Source organism: Centruroides vittatus, unplaced genomic scaffold (genome assembly GCF_030686945.1).
Source record: "Centruroides vittatus isolate TY-2023 unplaced genomic scaffold, ASM3068694v2 contig_7, whole genome shotgun sequence".
NCBI classification, from domain to species: domain Eukaryota; kingdom Metazoa; phylum Arthropoda; class Arachnida; order Scorpiones; family Buthidae; genus Centruroides; species Centruroides vittatus.
Window position 1 is genome coordinate 3,657,731 of NW_027122442.1, and position 23,297 is coordinate 3,681,027.

At 29.5% G+C, this 23,297-nt stretch overlaps 1 protein-coding gene across 2 annotated transcripts in view; it reads right to left on the minus strand.

Moving 5' to 3' along the window:
* The window catches only part of Wdr37 (WD repeat domain 37), a 43,460-nt gene that overhangs the window by 15,846 nt on the left and 4,317 nt on the right, over positions 1 to 23,297 (minus strand). For both annotated transcript variants that reach the window (XM_067276637.1, XM_067276638.1), the window contains exons 2-5: positions 6,842 to 7,038; positions 3,638 to 3,708; positions 2,181 to 2,315; positions 1,689 to 1,877 (exon numbers count right to left, since the gene is read on the minus strand). In XM_067276637.1, coding sequence (XP_067132738.1) covers positions 1,689 to 1,877; positions 2,181 to 2,315; positions 3,638 to 3,708; positions 6,842 to 6,987 — 541 coding nt within the window. In that variant the 5' untranslated portion in view covers positions 6,988 to 7,038. The remainder of the gene's footprint in view (positions 1 to 1,688; positions 1,878 to 2,180; positions 2,316 to 3,637; positions 3,709 to 6,841; positions 7,039 to 23,297) is intronic.

The following is a 23,297-nucleotide window of genomic DNA, read 5'->3' on the forward strand; positions in this document are numbered from 1 at the left end:
GAATGCAGTCGGTTAACCGATGTGATGGTTAATCGATGCTCTACTGTATTTCTGTTCTATTGTAATGTTCCCAGGCTTTTGTGTAGTGTGTGTCATGCTCTTTTTTGTCGACTTTACTACAAGTAGTTTAGTAAAATTTTAATTATTAAATTTTATAATTGATTTTTTAACAAAAAAAAACCTCTCTGTAATGACAGGAAACACTTATTTTTACTTTAAAAATTAATATTTCTTGAAATATTCAATAAAACATCAAAATATTTTTCTGAATCTTTACTTTGGAAGTAAAAATTTCAAAGGACCACTGTTAGGACCAACAAATTTTTGGCAAGTGATCATGTAATGTCAACTCTTTAAATGAATTATGCTATTAAATTAAAAATTATATAAATTTTATACATTAATCCACTTGTTATAATACACTAGTAAATTAGTAAATTTACACATTAAAATCAATATTTTACAACATTTCAATAGTTTATAGTTTTGCAATATATTAAAAAAAATTTTTTTGTCTGCATTGTTCTTGCATGTGACAAACCAACATAGTTAAATTCCATGCAAATTCATGTTGAGATTAATACTACACATGAATTATTTGAAAAAGGAATAAACTTTGTAAAACCATTATATTAATAAATAGAGTAAATTTGAAATATAATCAACAAAAATTTTAAAACATACGCAAATATTGGCTGCAAAAGTGTGACAATCTTGAAAAATCATGGTGCTCACCGCAGTGAATTATCCAGCCTATTCACCTGACTCCCTCAAAATTTCTGGCTAAAAAGCCAGAAAAATAAAAACTACCATAAAAGAACAAAGATTTTTGTACATTTCTGATATCTAGCATTATATAACAAAGGAACTTAGGAGTATTCCAGAAACAGAATTTTAGGTATTTTTCCAGCAATGGCAACAGTATATAACCAAATACATAGCTTCGAAAGGGTTCTTTGAAGGTGACAACAACTGCTAATTCACAGGTATGCACACATTTTCTACAGGCTTTCTACAGGTATAAATTGTTATAGCTTGTAAAATATACCGTATAAAATTTGTGTATTTGTAATTGTTAACTTATCCCTGCTTCATGAATTGCATTTTTGGTGTAATTCATGATGCAAGGATAAGTTAAATACATTCATATCTATATACACCTATACTTTTTTTCTTCTTTAGAAGAAAAAGTACAGGATTTGACAGTACAGTAGAGCGTCGAAAAGTGGAACCAATTGGGGACTGGGGTCCTTCCAGTTAATGATTTGTTCCAGTTTCCAACTTTGTACGAAAAAATACATTAACCTGTCCGATGTTCAAATTTTTCTCCGTTTGCGTATCGCTTCCTGTTGAATTTTTCTCCGTTGCGTGTCGCTTCGTGTTGAATTTTCGTCGATTTTAAGCCTAACGAAAATTTTTATAATAATCATCGAGGCTATCGTATCTTTAAAAATTATTTCTGCATTTTGTACAAACAAAATAAATATATTAAAGAATATAAAAAACATGAAAATTATACTTTAGAAGTAAATTTAGTATCAAAAACATTCGATTCAGCACGACACAGTCCGACTGAAAATTGTTCCACTTTCCGGCCATTCCACTTACTGACGTTCCACTTATCGACGCTCTACTGTAGTTTTTGTATTACTGGTTCACAAAAAATTAATATTAAGTATTTCTGTTACCTGCTGATGCTGTGGCTATTACTGGTAAACCACAACGTGCTGTACTGACTTCCCATACACCATCTCTATGTCCAAGATATTCAGACACTTGGTGACAGCTAATTGTTGGAGCTTTGAAAGTGGATACAATTCGACTAGTGGAAGCTTTCAACCTGTAAGTGCTTTTGATCTTTTGAGATAATTGGCTTGCTGTAAAATATTTAAAAATTTGAATTAATAACATTGCAACTTCTAACATTCTAAAAAGTTATCTTAAAATTTACTGTTAAAGTAGTTTAAAATAGAATGAGAATGTAAACTGTATCAAACATACATAAATATTATTTCCAGAACAAAATTTTTTATTCTGTGTAGTGCTCTGACTATATTTAATATCTAATATAATATAAGCATGCAATTAATAAAAAATCGTAAATTTTAATTTCTGAATTTTTTAATTATTAATTATAAATTAATCATTACTTATGTTATTTAACACAAAATGTTAGGTACCTGTCAAGGATTCTCTCTTTCCTTTAGTTTTACCACTCGTGGGTTCTCCGCTATCCACATAATCGATGGGGCGTTCTGACGAAAGATTTGTCTCTCTTTCCAATTGTTCATTTAATGAATCAATCTTTTCTTTCACTAGAAGTTAAACCCATAATATATTACATCAACTCTAAATAGATGCTCTCACTTTTTTATATAATTTATAATATAGATATTAAAAGCTTTGATCCTTATGTAAAATCAGGTTCCATAGAACAAATACTGTAAACCCCCCTATAACACGGTAGATACGTTCCGTGTTATATGAATCTGTGTTGTATGAGTCACTTAGATACATGAGCCAATCACAGCCCTCACTTGTGCAGTTTAGGGGCTACGGCTGTTTGAAAGGTTTTCTTCCATAGAATTAATTGATTCTAGACTAATCTGACTCAACATTTCCAAATCACGTATAATTTTTTGGGAATAATCCATATGCTATAAATGAAAAATTGTAGGATTACTTACAGAGTGTGCACGTTCGACCATGCCATTGCTTAAGTTTGTTTTTGTCACGGAGCGGCTCATTGAACAGAGAACACGTGTTTCCTGATAAGTTATTTTTCTGCGAAAAATTCACTGAACTTTGAAGACATCATTAATAAAAATGTAATTTTTATGGCTGTTGAATAATAAATGGTTTTTAGTAGGTCCAGTGATCGTTTAAACTCAACGGTTTGTACAATATATGCTGTTGGTCCAGATTCAATCAATCCTGTTGCATCACGAGTTGACGATGACGTTTTACTGTGTTATACGATTCTCTTTTAGCATGTTATATGAACACAATCGCAATTTTTTTGCTGTATTATACAAATCCGTGTTATATGAACCAGTGTTATAGGGGGGGTCCTACTGTAGGAATTTTATTTGTAAACAGAATTTAGTAAGGTTGTTTTGTATTGTTATGACTTATAAATAAGTTCAGAAAATAATTCAGGAATAAATAAAGTCTGAACTTTATTTATTAAAGCTAGGAGATATAATCTTATCTTTTCTAAGATTAATTTAGAAAAAGTGCTTATAATTTATCATAACAACATTGTAATGCAAAAATGACATTAAAATACATACATAAAATATGTATAGATATTTTGAATGTTTTTGTCTCCATTTTTATTATTTTTAAAATTAAGCAATATAATTAAAGTTCTATGGATGAATATGAAAAACAAATTACCATCGTTTGCATTAAATGTTAGCACATAACTTTCACAGCTATCACTGTTCTTTGAATCAGTTTGATTAACATTCAGTCTTTTTAAAAGCTTATTTTCAGTATTACTGCCTACTAATTTGCCTATTTTGTCTGCCTATTTATATGATTTTTAATGCCTGAATGTTCTAGCTTATTTATTATAAATGAACTAGTTTATGTTATAAAATACAAAATCAAAACTTCAGATTTATCAACTTACAAGTAAGATTTTCTGCATATAATACCTCGAACTCCTTTTCGATTTGGCTAAATAGTTCGTACAGACGCCCCCTGAAAAGTAAAAAGCCATGTTAAAAAAAATATGTAAATAGGATAGAGCAGAACAGAAATATACTGAGTTTTGTGCATCATAAATTCTTTGTATTATTTTTGCCTCTCCCCATTTGGGACACTCAGGGTTCATTTTCAAATTGGGCCAATGCGCCAATGCTGTTACATACCTCCCCTTTCTTTTAGGTTCTTTTAATATGTTCTTTTAATTCTGGTACTCAATAATCTATCTGTGGAGTCTATAAATGCTAAACAAGTTAAATCTTCCATCCACTAATGATATTCTATAGAATCTCGCTGCTTTTTTTAGGTTCAATTCATCTTTACCATTAGTTAGCAGTTTAAATATGGTAGAACAAAAAGAACCTATACATGTTGCCCTATTATCTTTAAACTGCTAACTAACAGTAAAGATGAATTGAACCTAAAAAAGCACAAAGATTCTGTAGAATATCATTAGTGAATGGAAGATTTAACTTGTTTAGCATTTATAGACTCCACAGATAGATTATTAAGTACCAGAATTAAAGAACATGCATACAACACCTAAAAAAAGGGAGGTACAGTACATAACAGCACTGGCCCAATTTGCAAGTGAATCCTGGGTGTCCCAAATGGGGAGAGGCAAAAATAACACTAAGAATTTATGATGCACAAAACCCAAAACAGCAGAGGTCATTGAAATTTATAAGCAGGTGCAGAAAGAAGAGTGGATTAATAACAAAGGCATACTAAATCTGCCACAAGCTTGGTAAGTGTTGATAGCCTTAGATTGAATGTTGTAATCTTTAATTTTGTAATGTTTTTAATTCCTTTTTATTCAAAATTTTTTTAATGTTTAATTTTTAGAAATATGTTTAAAAATTTTTTTAAAATTTGTAATTTAATTTATATAATGTCATTGAAGTGTAGAATACTCTGTACATTTCAAATGTTTAAGTTTATTTGAATTTATACATGTTACGAATTGTGAGAATTTTGTTAGATAGCACTCTTTTTGAAAGTTGTTCAATTTTAAAAAGAATTTGGAATGTTGGAGTTTTGAAACCTTTGAAGTTTGCCATTTTTCTGTTTTGTAAATGTTTCGTTAAAAATAAAACGTTCATTGTGCCTTTTTTCAACAAAGTAAAAAAGTTTGTTGGTAAAAAATTCCTTTTATTGAATGTATACAAGCTCATTTAAAAGTATAAAAATTTTTTGTAACCCAAAAAGAGCCACTAAAGCAGCTGAAAACATTTGTTTTCTTATATTCATCTAATGTTTATTAAACATTAGTGTTGGAAGTAGTATGTGAAGGCTTCTGGGTGTGTTTAAAGAAGAATCAACGTAAAAATAGGCCTCTGTTGTTAAGATTTAGTTCAGGTGCAAGAAGCTTTTTAAGTATAGTAGAGCATCAAAAATCCAGATTAATTGGGCTGGATCTCATCTGGATTTTCAAATATATGCACAAGCATTTTAATTACTGTAAACTCCAAATGGACTGTAAATCAAGTATAGCTGTTTTAAGTTTAAACCAGAATTTCAAAAGGAATATTTTAAAAGAATCAAAATATAATTTACACTATATTCAAACAAAAAGTACACTAATTATAATTTAAAAATTAAAAAATTGGACAAATTCTAAATGAATATTAGAATATCAAGAATGCAAGGCTGAAAAAAATGTCAACAACAAAGTTACTGTTGAAAGGAGTTTAAATTATAAATATTCAAGTTGTGACCTTCAGTTCTGATATAAAATATCAGAACTGAAGGTCACAACTTGAAAATTTTTTAAAATTTTATTTTAATTGAAAATATCAGCAAATGTTACATCTATTGCTACTGGTAATCATATGTTTATTACAAAAATATATAATCTCGTTCATTATGAAGTGAATAAAGTATCTCAGTTAATTATATCAGTTGATAGCAGAATAAAGTTTTGATTTCAAACAAATGTTTGATATAATGCGCAATAATTTCACAACAAATAAATGTACATGCATAAGTGTTATAATGAATTGTACAGAACAATATTCTACGTCGTTCTGGCTCAGCGCCAATAAGAATGAAGTAACAGGAGAGTGTTAATTTCGACAAAAGTGACAAATTTTCAAGTTTGAATGTCAGTTATGATTTTTTTTTCCTCAAATTTTTCGAATAAAATTTATTGAAAAATATCATATTTAAAACTAAAGATATTAATAAATGTATGTGATTTTTTTCATATGAATATAATGATAATTTGATTTTTGGTGAATTTTAAAATAATTATCGCCTGACTGACCTATATTGCCCTCGGTCAGTTTACAAAATAAACGTAAACAAGGGGTAGGGCAATCGGCAAGAAAAGAGTTAATAGCTACCTTTTGTTGTCTGAATCTGGATTTTCAATGCTTCACTATAATTTGTTGTGAAGTACAGCAGAAATGCATTGAGTTTTGAAAACATTATGAATATAAGCATTTTATTAATAAAACACTGCCAAGAAACAACTGGCAAATAATACTTGAACTATATGAATAATCAAGTTTGTAAGCTTGTAAGCTTACAAAACATTTGTAAGCTTGATAGTTATATTAAGTTGAATGATTGCAGAATTAGATTGAACTATATTACTGCTACTATTAATAATTAAATGCTAAGTAATTTGGCTTAGAGATAGGTATTGGGTGCATCTCTTATTGAATTTAATAATTATAATTAAATTCATACTAATTATGGTGTGTAAGTTTTTTCAAAGCATTTCAAGTAATTTAATTAGAAATTTTTCTTTGTTTTAAAATACTATTGTATTGAGTAGAATAAGGAATTTTAAGAAATAAGAAGAAAAAACTTCACTCTAAATTACTAACAACAGTTATTGGAGGTAACAGTCATAATGAACAAGTATATCAAACATCACAAAGCCTGATATAAAGAAACATAACCAAACTATCACCTTAAAATAATTGGGCTATAAGAGATGTCACCTAATGTCTACCTCTAGTAGCAAATTACTTAGTATTAAGCATTAAATTAACAGAGTTATAGCCCGATTATTTAAAGCAATCATTTGGTTGTGTTTTTACATAATGAACAAGCTTGCTCAGTCCTTCCTACTTGTTAAAACCAAGTTTAACTGTACTTATTTTGTTGTACAATGACTTACCGAAAAGCAAGAGGAAGTGAAGCATCGCCATCATCAGTTTTGTTATAATGTAATTGAAGATCTGCATCACCATGACTCAGGACTCTTGATACATTCTTTTTTCTTTTACCTTTGGGAGGTTTGCCACTAGAACTATCTTGCGGCATATTTCGGATTTTAAAAATCTGCTTCTAATGAATCATTTGGAAAACTATATGCTAAAATATAAATAATATACATATTTAATATGGCAATAAAACTGGAATTTTACATACGTAATATTTCAAACACAAAATATTAATTTAAAAAAATGATTTTATGGAATAATTAGCTTAGCTTTATTATTATTTCCTATTAAATTAACTTAATTTTATCGAATAAAAATTTTATACTTCAAATTTTATTTCGGTAAAATTACATATTATATTAGCGTATTACAGAACTCAGAGAAGATATTATGTAAGCTTATAATGTATTATAAGCTTACATAATGTATTATATGATATTATGTAAACTAAAATAATGACAAGTTTTTCTAGTTACTTATTAATTTAAAAATAAAACAATTGTAGTAGTTAAAATTAATGACAGAGAAAAATGATTTTCATTCCTCTTGCATTCTGAGAATATAAACTCTTCTAAAATGTTAACAGTAAATCATGAAAACTTGACTTAATGTGAACTGAGAAACTGACAAGTTACTGAAAACGCAGCGTAGTGATGATTTAATCTAAATAGTAAAATTTTTGTAAAGTGCAAATTCATATATGTATTAACTACATACTAGTAGTAACTATTTCTATCTGTAGTTAAATTTTAATTTAAAAAAATAATGGCTATTCAGTGGCTACTTTTATATTAGTGATATTCATGTTGTAGTGTTTTGCAGCAGCACCTTGGAAAGAGTTATATTCTTGTACGGTAATTTAAATACATATGGTGGATGTCATGCCAACAATTGTTCTAACGCAAGAGAAAAATGTTAACAGTAAAGTCATGAAAACTTGACTTAATGTGAACTGAGAAACTGACAAGTTACTGAAAACGCAGCGTAGTGATGATTCTAATCTAAATAGTAAAATTTTTGTAAAGTGCAAATTCATATATGTATTAACTACATACTAGTAGTAACTATTTCTATCTGTAGTTAAATTTTAATTTAAAAAAATAATGGCTATTCAGTGGCTACTTTTGTATTAGTGATATTCATGTTGTAGTGTTGTAGTGTTTTACAGTCTTTTTGTTAATATGAGGAATTGATGATATTTTCAAAGTGCTGCCAGTGAAAAATGATAACAATAGGTCAAATAACTTGTTACATAGATAAAAGTTAGGTTACTTTTTTCTTTTTAAACAGTTTAATACAATGAGTTTACAGAATGTCGAGTTATCAAGAATTGAGTTTCTGGTACTACTATATTAGAAAATCAAAATTAATAAAATTCATTAAATGGTATCCTGAAATAAGCTGTGAACACTATTAAACAAAAGAGATGTTTTCAATCAAATACAGTATAGTCAACTTGACTTGAATGCATTAATATTGTGATTTGACTTGACCTGTGACAAAAACTTTTAATAAAATGACTTGGCATAAAAAAAACTTGCTACCATTTAAAAGTATTTTCTGTTTTTGATTATACAAATAATGAATTTAGAAGAATTTGGTGGTAGAGACTAAGAGTATTTGTATATTTGATGCGTAAACTAATACTTATAGTGAGAATTTCACCAATCAAATTTTGTCAAAGATAAGATATCCTGAGATTTTAAAAATAGAATAGAACTTTACTATTATTAAAAACATCACAGATTATCTGCTGTATTTGTCTAGAAGTGATTAGTGCATTAATCTCATTTCCAAATGATGAAACACAAGATCATTGATACTGGATTTAAAATATCTTTAATTGTCTGATTATCTGTTGATGAAAACCTAAGTTTTCTTCAAAGATTCTAGACTTAAAAAAATTTTAGAAAAACTTGAGAATTGTAACTTATGACTTGAAAACAAGATAGGTCAAATATTTTACCATCCTCAACTTAGAACACTCTGTCTAGATTCTATAGGATTCTAAACAGTGGTCCTAAGCTGCTGATGGTCAGATATTTAGCTAAAAACATTATTGTTTAGTAGGGTGGATGTACCAGTTCTGGCCAGAAAACAAATTTAACTTAAAAAATATAATCACAAATGAAACAAACTTTTATTGTTAACTGTGTGAACAGTTAACAATAAAAGTTTGTTTCATTGGACATATTTGAATATGTGGTGATTATATTTTTAAGTTAAATTTGTTTTCTGGCCAGAACTGGTACATCTACCCTAGTGTTGGAATGTTGGCATCCTGAAATAAGCTGTAATTTGATTCATTTATTTGCAAAGAGAGTACCAAGTTTTATGAATTTTTATGCTAGTTTTAACAAATAAAATGTATCAAAAATTCTGAATTTTATCTTCAAATTCTGTGAAACTTAATACCATCGTGAAAAAAACCAAATTTTTCATCTGAAAATAAATATTCTAAAAGCTTCGTACTGAACTGGAACTATTTAATATATATTTGCACACAATGACACCTTTTGTGCTTATTCCAGCAACTTTATTTAGAAATATGAACATTTTCGATCATAAAGTTGCTGGAATAAGTATGAAAAGGTGTCATTGTGTGTGTGTGTGTATATATATTCTAAAAATTTTAAATTGTTCCATTTATATAGCTGATGTTGAGATGATGCAAGAAAGTTCAAAACATTCTTTTAAAAAATAAAATTTTTAAACTACACCACAACACCTTAAGTTGCTGAGAAAAATTTATTAAAATGTAACTAATGTTTTTGGCCAAATCAATTGGCCATCCTCAAGTTAATTGAGAAAATAACAACAATGTTCTAAAACCTGTATACAGTATGTAAATTCGAATACAAATACAATGGAACAAATTCAAATACAAAATTAACGAAATAATTATAACAATACATATATATACATGTATAAAAATAAAATAAGACAACAGACAGATATAATATTATATAATGTAATATCATCATATATAATATACGAAAAAACATAACAAATGCAAGAATAAAAACCAAGGCATAAGGGCTCCGTAGTAAAATGGGAGGAAGCAGATATTGTTAAGTCCGTGCACTCCCCGACTTTGGTGATGAGTGCAGAAAAGATTAAAATTTATAAGGGCAAGCTGCAGGATACGTGCATTAATGCAAGGGACACGGAAAGGCTACCTTCTGCATGGAAGTACTTAGTTAAAAAGTTTTTAAGAGCTCATAACTTGTGTTGATTTTTATTCTTGCATTTGTTACATTTTTTTGTATATTATATATGATATTATTACATGTTATATAATATTATACCTGTTTGTTGTTTTATTTTATTTTTATACATACATATACATACATATATATATATATATATTTGTTATAATTCTTCTGTTAATTTTGTATTTAAATCTGTTCCATTGTATTTGTATTCGAATTTATATATTCTATTTTTAGAACATTGTTATTTTTTTCTCAATCAATCTAAGGATGGCCAATCAATTTGGCCAAAAATGTTAGTTAAATTTAAATAAATTTTTCTCAGCAACTTAATGTGTTGTGGTGTAGTTTATTATTTGCTGAGTGAGTTTCGTTGAATGTAAAATTTTTTGTTGTTTTAATCTAGCAGTGTTTTTTCTTAAAGTTTATACCGATATAAAGGAAAAGGAAGAAACAAATAAAAATTCAGGTTAAACAATTAATGAAATTTATTTAAAAATAAATATATTATTGATATAGTTAATGTTAAGTTAGAATAATAGTTTAAAGTGAAATATAAAAATTTTAAGTATAATAAGAATATCCAAATTAATTAAATGAAAATAATTGAATCTAATGACTTCAGCATCATCTCTAAAAATTCAAAACTGATCAAAATTTGCACATTTGTGCAAATAAAAATTAGCAATTCTGAACAATAATAAAATTTATCTATTATCATATTTACTCAAATGTAAGATGCACCTTAATTTCTACATGCTCACCCAAGGATATCTTTGAATATATAGACAATTTGAGACAAATTTTGTCAACAGAACTGATTCTATTGACATAAATTTGCTCAGTATTTATTGCACAATAAAGTAAATTATATAATAATTCACATTCAACCTTTTAAAAACCAGTAATAATAATTGGGAACAAACGTTTTCGACCGTTAACTCGGTCTTCATCAGGTTCTAACTATTGAGATTCAAAACTGTTTCAGAATGTATTCAAATTTTCGAATAGAACTGTCGCGCATTCGTGTTACGTGTTGTTGACATGCGCAATACGTGTGTCGAAAAAACACAACGTAATTACATTCCATATATAAATGAAGGGATAGGGATGTACACTAAATGGAGCTATGGGAACATCCCCTTCGTAACAAAACTTCCAAGCTTGAGAAATGTTACACGCATCTTTAGAATTGATGCAGGTTGTGCGCTGTCCCAATTATTATTACTGGTTTTTAAAAGGTTGAATGTGAATTATTGAAATATTATTATTACTGGTTTTTAAAAGGTTGAATGTGAATTATTCGCTTACACCAGTACAGAAGTCGAACCTGTAAATTATATAACATTGTCTTCTATGGTATTAAAGTTAAAACCTCTTCATTTCTGTATCTGAATTACTATAATAGACTAACAAGACTAAGAAACATCTAAGCTTTGACATCCTGGATTTTGCTGAAATTTTAATATTTTAGTCCCTCCTACTCCTACTAATGCATGGTAACACAATTCATGTCAATGAGCAATAGTTTAAGAGAAATCATTGTTTAAACTTTCCTGTGTGCATCATATGTTACATTCTATAAATGAATTGTAATGAGTAGACATGAACCAATGAATAATTAACCGGGTTAAGAAGTTCAACATTGTGGGTTTGTTCTGTTTTTCTTCAAACTTTTATTTCACAATTTTTTCTGAAGTGTGCAATCCAGTGAATTATTAGAAAATACATATGTTCCAAAACACTATTTTGTAATTATTAAAATCATTCCATATTTTTGAACCAATTATTATTAATAGCAAAATCAATATTTTTTCTAAGCTTAAAGTTTTTTTTTAACTGTCACCATAAATTAAATTGTTCTTAATCCTATGCAAATTACAGATGATCACAGTTCAACCATCTTTTCCCAATTTCTTCTTATTTGCTAATTACTATTTTCTATATATCTGACAAAAAGCCTGTATTATTCTTATTTATAATCTTATGTTTCAAACTTAGGAAATAAATATACATATATCTGCTCCATTGTTCTAATATTGTGATATATGTCTTCTTTGCAAACAAACTTCATTTGCTCCCACACTACATTCATTGATCTCTGGTATATTTGTTGTGCCACACTTTAACATCTCTTTACTGACATCATTTTCATGTTCTTTTATCTTCATTGTTAAATTTTTCATAATACATGAAAACTCCATCTTTTTCCTCTTCCATTTTTATTACATATATGCCTGACTGTTCTAAGTCATTAAATAGATCTTTTTCATTTCTTATTGTATTGAACACTGTATTATTTATAAAAATTAGTCTTTCTTGAAATTCTTGCACATTCTACCTTTAACATATTAAAAACCTCCATATCTTCCTCCATCACATTCAACTTTTTTCCCTTATATTCTTCTCATCACTCTCTCTCATCTCTTACTTTTCCTCCTTATACTCCTCAGTTTTAGCTCTAATGCTTTCAACTAACTTACTTCAAATCATTACATTCCTAAGCTGCTTTCTTAACCTATTTATCTCTACTCTTAACTGTAAGCCCCTTTTGAAACTGTAGAGACTTAGGCATATCAAAGTATATCCAGTCTATTTGTGGGGTATGAATTGAGGACTTTACAAAACAACATATATAAATGGAATTAAATTTAATAATAATAAAAACATGACAAATCAGCTAAAAGTCCCAAACGATATTCTTATCAATTATACAGTAATCTTGATCTTATCCACTAATTACATAGGCAAGTCTAAGTCAAATACTAGTACTAATACTACATGATTATTCTTAATATATGTACAAATATTTACAAGTTGGTATACCAGGTTGTTGCATTCTCTTAATACAATTATTTAGCGGGATCTGATGTCCTTGGTTAGCCACACGTGGTTGTCACTTTTTTTAATGAATAATAAAATAAACCTCAGAATTGATGAAATAAATGTCTAAATAAGTAAACATGATACTTAAGTATATTCTTAGTTAAGTTACTCATCAATAGGAATAAAATCCTACTCTATGGGTTTGGATTGTCCTTTGCACACAGTGGTCCAATATCCTCTCCTGTCATATCATCATGATGGTCTCTCACCTTTCCGTCCAGGTATGGGGCTCAAGAGTCCGGTCCAGTCTGGAGATGAATCCAAGAAAAAAAAGGTGCTCTACCATGTGGGGCATGCACTTTTATAATTCCCGCCATCCGGGTACTTCTCCACTATATGATCCTCTCTTGACCAATCCATAGTCACAATTGGTGTTGTAACACCACACCCCAAAAGGTGATAATTCACAACATTACATTATGCGTAACAATAAAAAAACCCCGATATAATATTCTTTAATAAACAGAACGCAATTATATAATTTTACAAACTTAATAGAATTAAAATAACCATAGTAGTGGAGCACTACGAAACAAAATTCTTCACAGCTGTTAACTTGTAACTCATGGATTCTCCAGATTTCCAATGAACCAATGATTTCTTGGCTAATTTTTTTTCTAAATGCTTTAGTAACTATCTCACTTTTCCTTTATTTCCATATCCAAATAACTTATTGCTGTTTCTCCTCCTTTCTCTATTTCTAACTTCAGATCTTTCTTATTCATGTATATTTTCTCCAAAAACTTGCTAATCCTATTACATTTTTCCAAACACTCAGTCATCAACGAACTTGTTTATACACACAGTGTTCTCTTTAAACTTCTCCACCACATCTCTTTCTATTGCATGAATCACAATCTCTCCTATGATACCTGACATTGGTGAACCAATAGGTAAACCAGGTGTACTATAGATTACTCCCTATGGAATTTTGGGACTGAGTATATATATCTGAACTAGGGACCACAATGTTATCATATTTACAATTTCTTGCCTTTCACAATGCACTCTACGCCATTTTAGAGCTTTCCACTAGGTGGTGTTCGTGCTCCCAATAAACTCCTCTCAGAGGGGAGCTGCCAGCAGGCTGCCCAGTGTTTAATGTCACTAGTTATTGATTCACGGTAGTTCTTGAACAAACGAAAAAAAAGAGGAAATGTATATTGAACTACAAGCAGTGCCACCTAGTGGAAAACTCTAAAATGGCATAGAATGCATTGTGAATGCAAGAAATCGTAAATATGATAACTTTCTTATTTTTAGTCTCCAGTCCAAAAGTAGGATATTGTTGAATTCGTATCTCAGTCCCGAGTTCAAATATATACTCAGTCCCAAAATTTCATAGGAAGTAATCTATAGAATATCTGGTAAACCAACTTTCTGTTTAAAAATCTTTATTGAAAGTTATATTTTAAGTTTAAAGGAAAGTTTAATGTCTTGTCCATGATCTTCATCTAAGTTTGTTTCATTGAGACCCCTAGCATATAATCAAACAAGTTAGATCATAAAACTAGAGAACAGAACTACCAAACATTTTGTTCACCTTTAGAACCATACTTTGTGCAGCACAGAGAAAATCTCCAGATAAAATGTTGATGGGAAGAAACTAAGGATGCTGCCTGATAAACTGGACCTAAGACAATAAAATGAACATCGAGCAGTCAAATAGAGATCATAAGGTCTTGGAAAATCTTATCTAAAATAAAGCCAATTGATGGTTCAACAATAAAAAACTGAAATAGAATTATTATTAGAGAGAAAAAAAAGTAGATTTCAGGCAAATTAGACAAAACAGGAGAATCCAAACAATGAAAAAAAAAAGACAGGTTGATTAGTTATACTAACTAGCAATAAAAATTTGGTTTCTGCTAGTCAGAACATAATCCATTAGAGCATCGATTATCCGACCCCCGATTAACCGAGTTATCGGTTAACCGACCGCGTTCTAGTCGGCAAATTCAAATGTCCGCTAGTGATGTGGCGCTACAATATTTGGTTATGTCTTGGCTACTTTAATATTATTTTTGTTAAATTTTTGCATGTTTTAGCTGGCAGTACTGGCTCGACCATGAAAGGGAGGCTAGTATTTAAACCAGGCCTAATACACTATACTAATAATGTATTTTTTCATACTTTTTGATTATCCGACTTTTCAGTTATCCGACCAACCCCAGTCCCCAATTGAGTCAGATAATCGATGCTCTACTGTACTTCTTAAAACTTGGCCAGAGATATAGACGTCACAATAGACTATCAATCCTGATGATGTGAAAATAGAACCATCATCAGTGAGACTCTACTAGAAGCTTGTGTTAGCAATGAGATGTCATGGCTTAACAGTCAGCTACTCTTCTAAAGATGGAGCTTAGTCTGAGACACTGACAAAGGAATGGATAAGGAGCTGAGCACAGTACAATATTCATCCCAGATAAAATTAATATGCAAGAAGTTTCAAGATAAGTCTAACTTGAATTCTGTTAAAAGGGAAAGACTGATGTAATACAAACTAGTGACAAAATATTCCTATAGTATGTCATATCAGGTATTGACCAAGCATGTACGATTCATGGATGGCATGTTTTCAGACAAGAGCATTGCTGTTCAGATCATGATTTGTGTCAGTGATCAGTAATTGATGTTAATCTTTATTTTTATTGTGAAATAAATCCTATATACAAATTACAACAGACATATCAAGTAATGATTTTGCACAAACAAATATATATTGGAAAAATTTATGTAAATAGAGATAGTATTTGAAAAAAATATATATATACCTCATTCTTGCATTAACAAAATATCAATTGATAAATAACATTCCTGTTTTTGTTTTTCAGCTATTTTGAGAGTTTGAACTGTTGTTTATTATCTATTGATTTGTTGTTTTCAAGATTTTCATAATTATTCTACAATTGTGAAAATTTTACTGGTATCCAAAAACAAAATGAGTCACTAGTATATGGTAAGAACATTATCATCAAAAGTTTACTTTATCAATTCACTCATTTTGATTTTATTAATAATTTTGCAAACAAAATTTAAATGTTTAATCTTTACTTTTACAGTGATAACAACAATTTAATGCAATACAAAATGTTTAAGTGTTTGTGTATGTATATGATAAACTCCAACAAAAACAAATTTTTACATTTGAGTTTTATTCATTAATTTTATATTAACAGAAAATTATCAAACCAAAGAAAAAAGAAATTAAAAATCAAATTTATAACATTACTAGCAGATGAGTCTGGCGTTCTCGGGCAGAAAGTAACAATAGCGAAGATTAAGATTATTAGATTATGGCCAATCTTACCCGTTTTCACCAGGTGCAAGAACTATGATAACCTTACTTGAATAAAATGATTAATTTTAAATTCTAAAATCTAAAAAAACTTGTTTGGAACATTATATTTTGAATTTGGAACGAATTCAAATATTCGTTCAAATTTGTTTATTTTGAATTTATTGTTTTTGGGTTACCGAACAGTGGAAACGATTAAAATATTTATTAATTTCCAAAACGTATATTATATGTGCCACTTTTACTTTGCTTCTTTATTATTTACACTTTATACTGACTCCTCCTTTTCCCTGGGAGAGTTGAATTTCCAAAAATTCCTTCTTAATGTGCATTCTCATGGCATTCCCTACTAAACCGCATTTAAAATAGTACAATAGAAGTCTAGTTCTTCAAGGTAATCCTTAACCCTCTACCTCTTCCCATCAGGGAATTTCCAAAAATCTTTTATTAGAGTGCATTCTCATGGCGTGCTCTACTAAAGCACAGTTAAAAATAAAAAATCACATCTAAAATAGTACAGTAGGTACAGTAGAAGCTGTTTCTTAGGATAAGCCTTAATCCTCTCCCTCTCTCCTGTGAGGGGAATTTCGAAAAATCCCTTCTTAGTGTACATTCTTGTGACGTACCCTAACTGTGTACCAATTTCAACTTTCAACTCCTAACCGTTTGGGCTCTGCACTTATTATCATCATCATCAACCCATCTTGATTATAAGATGAAAACACACACAAATATACCAAAAACTAGTAAAAGGAATAAAATTATTTAATGATACTTATTTTACTCCTTGCCTACAGATATTTTAAAGCTGTAATATTAATTTTGTATATTTTAAATTTTAAAATTGTAATTTTTAATTTTCTATATGTTAAGTTGAAAAGTTATAATTTCACTATAACACACTGTACCAGTGTGTTATAGTGAAATTTGAACCAATTCAAATCTTTATATTTAAACATGTTCAATTGCTTAACATTGTTCTGTTCGGTATTTGTTATGATATATCTGATGATGTTTATTAGAAACAGACAAAAATATTTGTATCATTATAATTTTATTTCTTTTACTAATTCTGGGGTATAATTTTGTGTGTTTTCATTCTACACAACCAGGTTTTGAAGGAGGAAATGTTTTACAGGTATGATATTAACACATTTTTCATTATTACAGTAGAACAAATTTATCAAAATTATAAAACATAATTCCTGTCTCATAAGTATGAAAGATAGACTTAGAAAGCCTATAAATGCAAAAAAATCAAAGAACTCTTTAAGAATAATAATAATAATAATAACACAAAGTGGCCAGCAAGTAATTACTCTTTAAGTACATTCTTGTATAAGTATAACATTGCAGCTTGCAAGAATTGACTTACTTTATATGAATTAGCATATGATGCTCATTGTTATGCATTCTATGGGAGTGTTCTTTGAGTTTATTTAATACCTTGTTGAATATTTTCTAATCTTTTAAGATTTTCAATTATAAAAAATTGCTACTTTCCTATTGATTAAAAATACGCTTCTCATGACAGTCAACGTGTTAATAATTTTATCATTTGTAATCTTATGAGTTATTATTTAATTAACACCTACAGATAGCTGTAGATGTTGATTATAATTAAATATTAATTATTAAATAATAACAGATAGCTGTAGGGTTTCTCAAACAAGATCCTGGCTGTATTTTTAACCTGGGAAATTCTTCTCATCCCAGGAAATCCCGCAAATTTCTTAAAAGTTTACTTTTTTCTGTTTTTGTGTTAAGGTTGAGGAAATTTTGCAAATAATTAACTCATAAACTGTCAGAATACATTTGTATTTATTAATTTTAAGCCCGCTTATTAGTTTTTTAAATTTCTGCTTCTTATGACATCTCACAGATTGTCAATAATCAATATGTATTTCTAGCAGGACTTTGAAAATCTTTACTTGTCAGAACCTGTAATAGCTGGAATAATTGTGTTTATGCTGTCTTAATTTTTAACCATGCCCAGTAGCTTCAATAATTGCATTATGCCAGGTTGTGCAAATTCAGCAAGGATAGAAAGGAGTAAGACGTTTGCAAGTATAAAGTTTTTCTTCATAAACCTGATTATTAAAGCCAAACAAACTGCCAAATTATCGGGCTATAAACTTGATATCGCTATTAAAGCAGCCGAGGTAGACAAATCAAGAATACTTGAGAGCAAAATAAGTACTGTAACGCATCTCGAAAATGAACTAGAAATCTTTGACGCTACAGGTGAAAAAACACATAACGTTTATCTTCTCTTAAATGCATTAAAGACGATTCCACCCACATCCATTGAATTAGAAAGGGCATTTTCAGTAGCGGGACTTTTCATTAAAATAATAACCAAATTGAGTGATCGGAGTATTGACCATCTTTGTTTTTCAAAATCTTATAAAAATTTACAATAATATTTTGTATTATGTTTTATTTAAAAAACAAAAATTACCTTCTAAGTTAGAAGTTTGATCTAAGTTCACTTTTTTCTTTAAATTTCAACTCAATTCAAATGTATTTTTTGGTAAGCAGTTTCCAACAAACTTTAATAAATGTTTTCTATTGGTGAAAATATCTACATAATTCAAATGTAATTTTTAATACATATTTTACACAGCATTGTTAATATTATGTTTTTGGAGGTTGCAGAACATATTAAATTAGTTTAAAAAATAAAAAATAATTATAAAATAAATCTTAAAATTGAATGATATATCTTAAAAATAATTAATTATATCCCGGGATCCTAGGAAACAGTTCACTTTTATCCTGGAATCCCAGGACAGGCAAAAGACCAGGAAATGACAAACCCTAGTGTTGACTAAATAACTGACGTAGGCCCCTGAAAGTGGCTGAAAATGTTTTTTTTTTTTTTTTTTTTTTTAAACAGCGAATGCTGGAAATTGAGAGTAAAAAGTAAATTTTTGTGTTTATAAGATGGTTTTTTCTTTTTAAATCCTAAAGCTGGAACTTGCAGCTACTATTGTTTCACTGAGTTTCAGTCATCTTCAATCTTTTATAAGGTAAACATCATGAAAATGACTTCTAAAAGAATGTTGAAGAGTTGTTATGATGGAGAGGAATTAGAAATATAAAATAAAATATATATAAACCATGATATTCGTGTTGTTAACAAATTTTTCAATTATCCAGATTTTTAGTCATATGGATCGAGCCTGATCCTGTTTGAGCCAGATAAACAAGGTTCCACTGTAATTAGATTTTAATATATCAGTTCTATAATATATTAAAAAGTGTTAATGTTCAAAATTTCCTTTTGAAAAATTGTGTTTAATGTTGATTGAAAATTTAAGTATTCAATGCTGATTAACATTCATATAAACTAATAAAATGTTGCAATAAATAACATATTATTAAAGCAAGAAGTTTGTTTAATACTTATATATTTTACATATGTATTGAAATCTAACAAAAATTGTGTACTATGTTAAAGTTACATAATTTAGGCCTAAGTTATATGTGAAATTAATATTCAGATATAACTTTCATTCACATTTACAACAAATTTAAAAACATTTAGATTTATCTTGACATGTCATGAGGTGAGAACCAGAGAATTCTATCTGACTTCAAAACAATTTTGCAGAAGAAGAATTTTAAGCAGTGTTACCACCTGTCTGGTTTTCACCCGGACAGTCTGGGAATTGACTCACTGTCCAGGTGAACTATTAATTTTGTCTGGGAATTTTGTAAAAATTGTGAAATTACGATGAAACAAAGTTCTTGCAAATATTTTTATAAATTCACACCATTTGAACAGCAAAAGACCTCACACTCACTGAAACTCATCTGCCATTCTGCCATGTTATGCTGTTTACACTGACGTGTGACCTGCAACCTGCCTCTCAACCTTTTTCTTTTGCTTGTACGTTCGTACACGTCTTCTATGAGCTAAATTATCTGTTCTTTCTTTCTTAATTTAGGTTACATACGTTACTCCTACGCAAGTCCCTAGTCCCTAACTGTAACTGATTTAGAACCGACATGCACTTTATTCTTTGCATTGTAAAATGACATTGTGCATGTGTCAGGAACTTCTGCTTCGAACAAACCTGACCTGCCATCTGGGTCAGCAAATTCGTAAAGGTGGCTCGTTTGAGGCTAGTTTGGAGTGTTGCCATCTTTTGCAGACAGGACCAAATTTCATGCCAGAAACTTGCCTTGAGGTTCCTAATGCTCATAAAATGATAAAACTCTTAACAGAGGAAAGTTTATCTAAATAATAGATTAAAGTAAAAAAAAAATGTAGATATAACTCTGGTTCCCACCTCATGATGTGCCAACAGTTCAATGCCAGTAAACATGTGATCATCATAAAACTGTAAACATGATAAAATCAAAGTAAAATTTTTTAGCCTATAGTATAAATAATAATGTAACAAAACAAAAAATTAATTTAAAAAAGTTCCAGCACAAATTTTTAATTTTCTAATGTTTTCAGCTATCTAAGCAGCCATCATCAGGATTGAATATGCAATAGAATAGTTTTTAAAATTTAAATTTAATAGTGTTCCAAATATGGATCAATGACACACAAAATAACATAAATAAAGTAAAAAAATAATAATAATAATATTAAACCATAAAATAAAAACAATAATAATAAACACAAGATTTGTTGTTTATATAAAAATAATTACCGTGTAGTTTTTCCCTGCTATGATTTATAAGAAATTTCCAAGCTGCTTGCAGCATCATTATGATTAATACATGTATTCTTAACAGTATTTTTGTTAGTATAATATATACACTGTATTTTATGAACTATAAGACGCACTTTTTTCTTTGAAAAATTGCCTCCAAAATTCAGGTGCATCTTATAGTCCGTAGCGTCTTATAGGATTTTTTAAAAAATTGCTTAAAAATTAAGGTGCATCTTATAGTCTGTAAATACGGTATATATATATATTATACTAAATTTAAATACAACTCTATATATACAGGGTGGGCCAATGAAAACGAAACGGCAGTGTTCATGTTCGTCCAAGCAAACGCTCGGACAGGTCGATTTTATTCTCGAGGGGACATCTTATGCAATAAAGTTTTTCCAAATATGAATATTAACTAAACAAACATTTTTTTTCGAAATAAATGTTTGTTTAGTTAATACAAAATAAATGAGTTTTTAAAATTTTTTGTTGTCTGTTGTATTCAGAATTGCAAAAACTTTATTGCAAAAGATGTCCCCTCGAGAATAAAATCGACCTGTCCGAGCGATTTGCTTGGACGAACACGAACACTGCCGTTTCGTTTTCGTTGGCCCACCCTGTATATATATTATATTGTATTTAAATTTATGGGTTTATCATAATAATATATATCTAATACATATAATCAAGCAAGAAGTAGTATTTCTGTATATGGCTATTTTTTCTAAAGTTTTTTCTGGAGTGTTGCATCTATGAAATGCAGTATATTTTCTGGAAACATTGCCATAATAGTCAGTGTTATGGTACTTTTGTCTTTACGTACTGTACATCATACTAATGTTTCTTGAGCCAGGTAGAACAATTTTGGGATGTGTATCCTATATACTTGTTGACACTTTTTTCTAGACCTAGCATAAAGGGTATTTTGTACACTTCTGGAACTGTGGTAGGTTCTATTGGGTCCGGTCATTATGTAATAAACTGTAGACCATACAATTGCATTTATAAGATAGTTGTCTGTTGCCCTGTCTAATAGCTTTTTGGAAGGTGCAATCTAGCAACTTGTTATATGTTACTGGTGTGGTCATGGATGGAGTGGGTTTATTATTTTTTTATGGGGAGTGTTCTATGCTTCTATCTATTAACTAAGATGTTGATGGTACTTTGGTTGTATTCGTGAGTGGCTGTTATGTTTTCTGATCCTGTTCATCACTTTTATGGTGTCCTTTATGTCTGTGCAAATGTGTGATAAGGGCATTAAAAGTCACTATTTTGTATCTGAGAGGTCATTTGAGCAGTAAAGTATGTATAATGGGTGTGTTGGTTTAACATATGCCTTTGTGCATATCTTCCAATTACTAGGATGATGTTCAGATCCAGGAAGTGTGCTTCTTTATTACTAAATTGGTCCAGAGCTATTTTTAATCGGTACAGACACTTCAACACTATCAATAGCAGTGTATATCCAGTTTTGTGTTCCATGTAATCAGTACATCGTCTGTGTAACACCTATATAATAAAATATTATTTTGCATTTTAGGAATAATCGTTTTCTCCATCTCCCTTAGCACTGGCTCACGTAGTAAACCTGCTATGGGACTGCCATAGGGACTCCTCTGTTTGAACATACACCTCCCCACAAAATTTGAACAAAGATGAGTAGCATATTAGTTGTGCTATCTCCATCAATGTTTGGTTGTGGGTGGCCATTCCATCTATGGTTCTATCTAATTCCTTTTGCAAACGATCATGGCAATATTTCAGTTTAATGGACGTGTAAAGACTTTGGAAATCTAGAACAGAAATGTATTCATCATTTAAGACAATATGCTTTAGCTTTTCTGCTGTGCTGGGCTACTGATGCTGAAACCTGTGTTTATTATTTGCGGTTTTAAGAGCTTGTATATGCATTTCTCTAATAAGATTGTTGTTGATGCCCATTTCTCAACCACAAGTCACAATTGTTAATCTAACTTGTTCATTTCAGCAAAACCAAAAAAGTCTTGGTATAGCTAGTGAAGGTATTCTTATATGTTTGAGTAGATTTACCAGTTGATTACTGGGATATTTTGATTACTTGTCTTTGTATGGAGGTTAGTATTGTACGATTTACTATGGTACAGTCTGTATTCCTTCATGTATGTGTTCCTCTTCACGATTACCATTGATTTAGACTTATCTGCTCTGGTGAGTACTACATCATTTTGTATTAACCATTTCCTCGTGTTATTGACGTTTGTCCATTTGTGGTTGGATATGAGGTGATGACATTGGTTTAAATTGTCAAGGCTGCTTTCTATCTGCAGGCTTCTTTCTCATTTTCATTGAAAGG